Raw genomic sequence first — 8546 nt, 5'->3', positions numbered from 1 at the left:
TTAAGTGAATCATTATTTTTACTTAGTCCCCCTGTGAGTACCCAAGCCGAGTGTACGGTAGATGGATGAAAACAAAACGGGGTAGTGGTGTTGTTATTTCAGTTCAATTTGTTGTGGTATCATTTATTTTAAAATCTGGACACACGTAGAACAACTTTCTATTATAAATATAGTGCACTTCATAATGGCTGCTAGGAAACAGAACATTTGGCTAAACTTTGGAAGAAGGGCGACTATCTGTTGCTATAGCTATAAAATATGTGTGCATGTTTTTCAAAATGGTGATGAATTCGTTGGGAAGAGGGATGCACTCCTACCACCTGACAATTGAATTTGATGCTTGAGATGAACCGAGATCATATTGTGTTCCATATCATCATCAGCCAAGGTCATGACTGCTTCTTACAAGCAGCCCGTTGTAAACCCCTTCAACACTGTAAATACAGTGTAGTTTACAGAATGTAATGTACATACTAACAGATTCATTTGAGGGTTTTAATCCAAAGTGTTACCCTTTTTTTGCAGCATGTGTGACATTCAGCCCCTGTTAATTAAAAGAAGTTAGCGTTAGGACGTCGTGTTGCTTCAGTTTCTTCCACCTGAGGTTGTATTTCAGCTTGTGTTTCATGTTTACCTGCTTTAAACCATCCACACATGCAAATTTCACTATATTGTGGCTTACAGGTGGATACGATTTAAGTACTGCATGGCATACCTTAGTTGTCGGGATAAACGTATGTTGAGTGTCTGTGGCCTGACCAGACACTCCTGATCAGAGAAAAAACTCCTGAACCTTCAACGCTTTGACAGGCCTCCATATTCTTGTTGTACACTGCCCTCTGTGGACGACTGTTTGCACCTGCATTACTCACACACAGTTTATTCTACTTTAGTTAAGCACTGGCAAAAGGCCCTGTGTGCTCGCTGGTTTATCAGTTTAACAGCAGAAACCACAACAACAACAACAACAACAAAACTGTCTGCATAGTTTAGTTTGGAATTTGCTGTGCTATGTTAAAGACGGTGGTTGGCAGCACAGTTAAAAACACTGTAAGAGGAGATGGGATGTATTATAATGACAGTCAGGAGACTCAGCAGCTGACGGAAACTTGGGGGAGTGTGAGTTGACCCCCCCCACCACCACCACCACCACCACTGTTCACACGGATACAGTGAACCCACTGTGGGTTGTTTCAGCTCATTTAGAAACCACACTTAGGCGACATTGTGCCACCACATGCTGGCATCCAAATGCTTACTTTACCAGGAAGCAGTGTGTCAGTTTGACTTTCATACAGTAGATAAAGCATTCATTTCCAGCCACAGACACAAAACGCTGTCTCAGCATGATACAAAACTAAATCTGTTCACGGTACACAGTTATGTTTTTTTTATTATTAAAAAGGCGCTAATTCAATTCAGCTTCTGTTTCAGGATTGTCAATTAAGTCCATGCACGTCGACACCATTGTGCAAACAAGCAGCATGTGATTGCTACAACCCGTCAGTGACTATTCAAGCCTTCAGTTTCAATACTTCCTTATTCTTCAAAAAGATTCAAGAGAAACCATAAAGATAAACACATAAAAACCAGGGATGCATGATATGGAGTTTTTTCAGCCAGTACTGATAATTACCTGCTTCTCACAGCTGATACGCATAACTGATATAACTTCACATTTTTGTATTTTACTACAGGTAATTTTACCTTGTTCATTACCTGTAGTTTATGCACCCCTGAGGGTATTATTCATAGCTCTAATGACATTTATTGTGTTAAACTCATAGACTTTTCCCCTCCTCTCCGAACAATTGCAGAACACGTATTGCAGTTTAGGATTGTGTGGTAAACCAACGCCCACTGCAGTGACGACATGTGTGGCTCCTGTCTACATTGTGTGGCTCTACACAGGTGCAGCAGCTCCATGAACACAACAAAAGCATTGTTGTTGTTGTTCTTCTATGTTTTTTATTGGCAGCTAGCAAACCAACTTTAAAGGTGCATACCGCCACATACTGTGTGTAAATGCTGCACTTGTTAAGCCAACTAAAGCAACTTGGATTTGTATTATCAGTTCTACTGGCTATAAGTTCTTTATCTGCTGATAACCAATGGTGTAATTTTCCCATTATCAGGCCATTAGTTTATAGATGTATATCGTGCAACCCTAATAAGAACAGAAAAAGATACAAAATAAAAGCATACTGCAGTAACTTTGTTATAATCCAAAAACGATAAAGTTACATTTTGACAACAGCAGGGAATTTTTGAGTTACACACATGCTACACGTTTCCCCCCAACACACACACACACACAGTTTGACCAAACCTAATGCTTCCAATCTGCCATCCAGACTCTACTATAAACCATGCTGAGTCTCTCTCTCAGTCGCATGAGCAGTAGGTCCTGCAGGCAGTCCCAGGTCACCCACACCCTCTCCACAAGACTGTACTGGCAGTAACCCATAGCCAAACCAAAGCCCACGTCTGTCACATAGTGCCTGGCGAGCAGCAGCCGGGACAGGCTCACCAAGGCTGCCCAACCCACCACTAGGACCCGCATGGAGGCCGTGTCCACCAGCTGGGCGAGAAGGAAGCGGGCGCACATGGCCGCCCGCGTGGCGTGGCCCGAGGGGAAGGAGTAGCGCTCCACGAAGAAGTTGGAGAGGATGTCAGAGCGGTTCTGGGTGGGCATGCGACGTCGGACCAGAGTCTTCACCAGTCTGACCAGCAGCAGGTCCAACAACAGAGCTGTGAGGAGCAAACAGAGAGTACCGCAAAGGTGTCAGTTTGCATGACAATATTATATAATATTATCATATACTCCAACAGTGAGGCCTCCCTTTCCCTGGTTAAACATTTCCCCTCACAGCACACTGTTTCTACAGGAAGCAAAATGAGCAGTTATATCCCTCTGATGCACTGATCCATGACTCAGCATACAACTCTCTCATCAGGCACCCTTTGGAAACTACTGACTTTATTGACGATTATTACATCACCTATGCTTTATAGATCAGTTGTGAGCCAGTAATTGGAAGTACTTTATTGTGTTAGTCCCCTTGGCTGATGTCTCCTTTATTTTTGGTCATTATGTTGGTAAAGAAAGTACCTTTGCTTTAAGAAAAAACAGGATACTTTCACAAACTGGCAACCCTAAAATTGCTCTTATTTATGGCTTAAAACTGACCTGTAAAGTATCAGTTAATTATTTGTTAGCCGTTAATACCTTTGGTTACACTGTATATGTAAAGGTTGTCTTAAAGACCTTTAAAGGAGCCGTTGAGGACAGTTCAGATTCACCTGACTTACCAGCTACAAGTAGATAATGACTGAGTTTGAGTTTTGAGGTGAACTTATCCTTTAAGTTATTTCTGAACACTTTAGATTTAACTTTGAACATAATAGAACAAGAAATGCATATAAATCAAATGAGACCTCTGACCTCGCTGCTCTCTAACATATACGAGGGTTTGACTGTGGCCCCAATATTTCCACACTTTCATCCTATAGGCCACTGAGTGCCAAAAATAGCCGCGGTATTCCACCACAGCATGGTACAGTAAACCAGCACAGGACCTGATCTCAGAGCTGTCAATCAGCAAATATAATCTGCACGTGCAAATAAAGCATCAGCCGTAGATGCCGTCAGCTGGGCTCAAAGGAGAAAACTTTCCATGGCTGCTGCTGCTGCTGCTGAGCGCTGACTGTTTCCCGCTCGGTCACGGGGACGCACAAACAGCCTGTAGCTCTACTATTATTTGACACTCGGGTGGACTGATGCGGCTTTGTGCTGTGCTATTTCGGAGCCGTTAACGTTATGCAGCTCCACAAAGGCGCACTTAGACGTGCGTGCTGCCAAAGGCTTCACTTTGGAGCTGGCACGCAGGTGCGCAATAATGCATCGGGTTCACCCGTGATAAATATAAAGGTGCGTGCACACCCTAAATGACAGCAGGTTGATGTAAATGTGTTTTTTTACTTTTATTTCATTTCATATAAGAGTGATCCTTTCAGGAAAGATTTACAACTAAAGATCGTTTTTGATTTGAAGAAAGATTTTGTTAAAGCCAAAATGTGAATATTAAAGGGGCAATATGTAGTTTTGGAGAAGAAATTCAAACTGACAATGTTGCTGTGAATTGTAATGAAGAACTTGTGCAAACTCGGAAAAGTTTAATTTTTCCATAACTGAATGAACAAGCTGTCCTCAGAGGAAAACAAACACTGTTTGAAGCTGGAGAGGTGGCAGGGTCCGCCACATTCAAACAAAGCAACACAGTATGAACTTGTGTTGTCCGTTAAGGTCAGTTTGTTTACTCAGTCATAAAAACAGAGAGAGTTTGTTTATTAAGTTTGATTAGGCATTCTAAAAGATCAGTCACTGAGGATCTGTCTCTCCCTGATTGAAATGTCTTCCCCCAGACTACATAGTGCACTTTCAAATAAATACATAGATAATGATCTGTTGATCACAGACTGCAGTGTTTAACTGAATAAAGCATCAAATGAAATAATTTCTTTGCAGGAATCACAGCCTATACTGACATTTACAACCTTACTGAAGTCATTCCTGATAAGCTGGTTTCCACACATTCTCTCACCCAGGGTCAGATTCAGCATGATCTCCTGCTCCGCCACACTCTCTCCCCGGACCAGAGTGTACACGGCGCCGATGAGCCACGGGATGACGTGCCCGGAGAACTCCACCAGCCGCACCAGGGGCCGTATGCTGCCCCACGGAGACTCCTCACAGGCGCACACCCCGAGGCGCTTGGAAAGCCACAGATCTATGGCCAGCAGGAACCGCAGTGTTATGATGAATATCGGCTGGCTCAGACTGACGGAGAAGTCCTCACCCTGCGCTCCGGGGGCGAAGTAAGAGCAGCTGGAGGCCCGGCGGCGGGCATTGCACTCAGACGATGCCCGGCTTCCACACGCCACTCCGCGGCAGCTATTCCGTCTGGACGCTGGTAAGGACATTTTGATGTGTCTCGAATGTCCTCGGTAATCTACCCGCCTTTCTTCGCAGACCACCTGTGGACTGTAAGCACTTTAATCCTGCTGCGCTCCTTCGCAAAACATCCTGCAGACAGGAGAGTCCGGATACTGGGGTTAAAATGTCACCAGTACAGAACTGGACTGCTCTGGTCACGTGGCTCCATTTTTTCCTTCCCATTAACTTATAATTAAACTGGAACTGACTTTTACATCAGTGGTGTACCTGCTCCCATAGCTGCCGTCAATCTCAACGCTCACATGGCTTAATAATCAAGTGAAGACGTGTTGCACTTTGTTTAAAATGTCTCAATCTTCCGTGCGTAAAATGGCCATTTGGAAATCTAGGGGGGGCGATTGCGCCAGTCAACGCGCCACCTGAGCTGGTCCATTATATACTGCCACAGTGGATGTGTATGCAAATGGAGCAGCCCGTTCACACTGAAAGTTTCCGCCTCCTCTCTTCTCTCTTCTGTCCTCACAGCCGCTGAACAGACGCGACACCTCCACGGTCACGCTGAATATGCCCGGACTGCTGCTCGGAGATGTGTTTCCTGATTTCGAGGCGGAGAGCACCACCGGCATCATTAAACTCCACGAATTCCTCGGAGATTCGTAAGTAGAACTTCCTGAACAAGCCGTGGTTATTCTTATATCTTTTTGCTTATTGATTTATGGAGTATGGACAATTCAGATCACACGCAAAGAGAGACAGAGACAGAGAGAGAGAGAGAGAGAGAGAGAGAGAGAGAGAGAGAGAGAGAGAGAGAGAGAGAGAGAGGCAGAAAGAGAAGTGCATCCAGTTCCTGCTTCCTGACTTCTGCTTTACACCTCTGACTATCTGCCATCTAAACCCTTTAACCTGTATCATGGGCCACTGTGGCCCATAAGTGCATATGTAATTAGAAACTAATCTATAATATATGGCTGTTTGAAAGCTCTTGATCAGACAGAAAAACAGACCTAAAACCCCTCCATGATGACGGAGCACAATCACACTGCTGACCCTGTGAAAGAAATCCCCTCCTGTGTTCATCTCTGTGAAACAGAGGTCACATCCTGTCAGTTTGGTGTCATGTAGGCTGCAGGTTCAGTGTCATCCTGTTAGCACAACAGTACTAACCACAATATTAAAAGGGAGGAAACTGATTTAACACCACTAATCTCTCTTCTCACTGCAGGTGGGGAATCCTCTTCTCCCACCCCAGGGACTACACCCCGGTGTGCACCACGGAGCTGGGTCGAGCTGCCAGGCTCAGTTCAGAGTTCAGCCAGCGCGGCGTCAAAATGATCGCCCTGTCCGTGGACTGCCTGGAGGATCACCACGGCTGGACCAAGGTGCGACAGCATCTGCTTTCCCGACTCCACATCTGGACACAGATGCCTTTATTTTTAAGCAAATTCAGCACAGTGTTAACATGGGAAGCTTTTCCATCGCTTCTAAGGAAAACTGGCAGCCGGAAAAATACTGAATGTGAAATATTACAAACATTTTACTGACACAGGCACACCAGAATATAAACAATAAACAGATGTGTTACAGAGCTACCCACTGAAGTTAGCATGCTAACCAGTTAGCTCATGTTCCTTTGCTAGCACTGTGAACAACAACACTTCCCGGTGCTCCAAACTCCCAGTCCTGACCGCAAGCTGCACGGCTAACTGAGCTAACTAACTAAGTGTAGCAGCTGTTAGCAGTTACTCTGGTGATGTGCTGCCCCGTATTTGCCTTGAGCATGAATTTGATAGGTGTCTGATTCCAACATACTGACTTGAAAAGAGATTTACTCATTTAGGCCCAAAAAAATTAAAAGATTGATAAATGACATTCCATAAAATATTTGTGTCAATTAAGAGCTCACAGATTCAATTTTAAGTCCATTTCATGAACTTTAAGGCCTCACATCTGAATTGATACAGACACCTTTCTGACTCTGGGCTTGTGCATCTGCTGAAACAGGACATCCTGGCATACAACTGTGAGGACCCTGCCTCCTCCTCGCTGCCCTTTCCCATCATAGCTGACTGTAAACGGGAGCTGGCAGTGGCTCTGGGCATGCTGGACCCTGATGAGAAGGACAAAGATGGCATGCCGCTCACTGCCCGCTGTGTAAGTCTTCACAATAAAAATCTAATTCTCTCATTTAAGGGACTTAGTATCTTATCTATTCTCATGCCCACAGAGAGCGACTATTATCCCTCTCAGACTCCACCTCTCCGTCTGTCTGTGTGTCTTTGTGGGTGTGTGTTCAGGTGTTTATCATCGGGCCCGACAAAAGGCTCAAACTGTCGCTCCTCTACCCGGCCACCACCGGACGCAACTTTGACGAGATCTTGCGAGTGGTGGACTCCCTCCAGCTCACAGCTGGGAAACGAGTGGCCACACCTGCCGACTGGAAGGTACGTCACATGTTGGAGACAGTCATCCAGCATAGAAACATGAACGGACCTGCTCCCACATAGAATAACCTTGTTTTCTTTTCAGCCTGGAGAGTGTGTGATGGTCCCTCCCAGCATGTCCGAGGAGGAGGCCGCGTCTCTGTTCCCAACTGGCGTCTACACCAAAGAGCTGCCCTCTGGGAAGAAGTACCTGCGCTACACACCCAAGCCATAAGCACAGGCAGGGACAGCACTGATATTCAACACTGAGACAGAATGAATTGTTCAGCCTGCTTTTTCTAAAGGGGGGTTGTTTTTGGAAATGAGATGGGAGCATATTTTTTCTTACTTAATTATATTTAAAACATTTAATATATGCAGAAAGGCTGAAAAAGTTTTCTACTTTGCAACTATGATACTGTTGGGTTTAACATATTTGGATCATGCTCCATGTTAATTGTTTACCAGTGTAGCTCTTATTTATAGGACAAATGCAAGAGGAAGTGGTTTAATGGTGCCTTGGCCACAAAGGATGATGTAATAATACTATTGTCATGCCTGTATACTCATTTTATCTGACAGGTTTATGCCATTAAACAGTTAGTCACAACTTTTCTTTTAAAAAACTGTACTTATTTTGGAATTGTGTAATTTTACATAAGTGATTACAAGATGTTTGCTGTAGCTTTGCTGGGCTAAATTATTTAATTTCACTTAATATCTGTACTGTAATGGGGTGTGGATTATTTGATGAAAGAGTTGCATTTGTGTGACAATACAAAACATAAAAGGTTTGGAAAGATTTTGTTCCGTAATTTTTTGATTTAAGAAAGATGTCTAGCAAACGATGAACCCTAGCAGTGAAATCGCTCTGTCATGACTTCTGTTGGTTCTTTTCGGAGGCGGCTGTTAACTCAGCTGTGTAGGATTTGGCGTGTCCCCCCCCTCTCACCAGGTCGGCAGCATCAGTGAAGAGCTTATCAACTTTGATCCTTGGAGCTGCTGGCTTCTCTCTGTGACCGGCACACAGGAGAATTTAAGGACAGCAGAGGCCGGTATCACCGATAGGAAATGGAAGAATAAGATAAAATCCAGTGAGGAGAGAACAAAGGACAAAGTGTTTAAAAATGTACGAATGTCACTACTGAGTTGCAGCGGGTTGAATTATA

General features: G+C 44.3%; 2 protein-coding genes across 3 annotated transcripts; one reads left to right on the top strand and one right to left on the bottom strand.

The window, feature by feature from the left end:
- Window positions 1-1375: 1375 nt before the first annotated feature.
- Window positions 1376-8475, bottom strand: LOC115572329 (phospholipid phosphatase 6-like). Its single transcript, XM_030402277.1, has 2 exons — window positions 8330-8475; window positions 1376-2751 (listed from the first exon to the last, which is right to left on the bottom strand). The coding sequence occupies exon 2, from the start codon at window positions 2693-2695 to the stop codon at window positions 2330-2332; it is 366 nt and encodes a 121-aa protein (XP_030258137.1). The 5' UTR covers window positions 2696-2751; window positions 8330-8475; the 3' UTR covers window positions 1376-2329.
- On the top strand, window positions 4708-8180 carry LOC115572328 (peroxiredoxin-6-like). Of its 2 annotated transcripts, XM_030402276.1 has the most exons (6): window positions 4708-4973; window positions 5483-5613; window positions 6180-6336; window positions 6959-7108; window positions 7252-7398; window positions 7484-8180. In XM_030402276.1, exons 1-6 carry the CDS (start codon window positions 4923-4925, stop codon window positions 7610-7612), a joined length of 765 nt encoding a protein of 254 aa, XP_030258136.1. In that variant the 5' UTR covers window positions 4708-4922; the 3' UTR covers window positions 7613-8180. The 2 variants fall into 2 exon arrangements, with proteins under 2 accessions (XP_030258136.1, XP_030258135.1); XM_030402275.1 differs by having other exon boundaries at window positions 6959-7398.
- Window positions 8476-8546: the final 71 nt, after the last annotated feature.

The sequence above is a fragment of the Sparus aurata genome, chromosome 21 (genome assembly GCF_900880675.1).
Source record: "Sparus aurata chromosome 21, fSpaAur1.1, whole genome shotgun sequence".
NCBI classification, from domain to species: Eukaryota; Metazoa; Chordata; class Actinopteri; order Spariformes; family Sparidae; genus Sparus; species Sparus aurata.
Note: the sequence above shows the minus strand (reverse complement) of the source record. Positions and strands in the feature narration are given on the sequence as shown.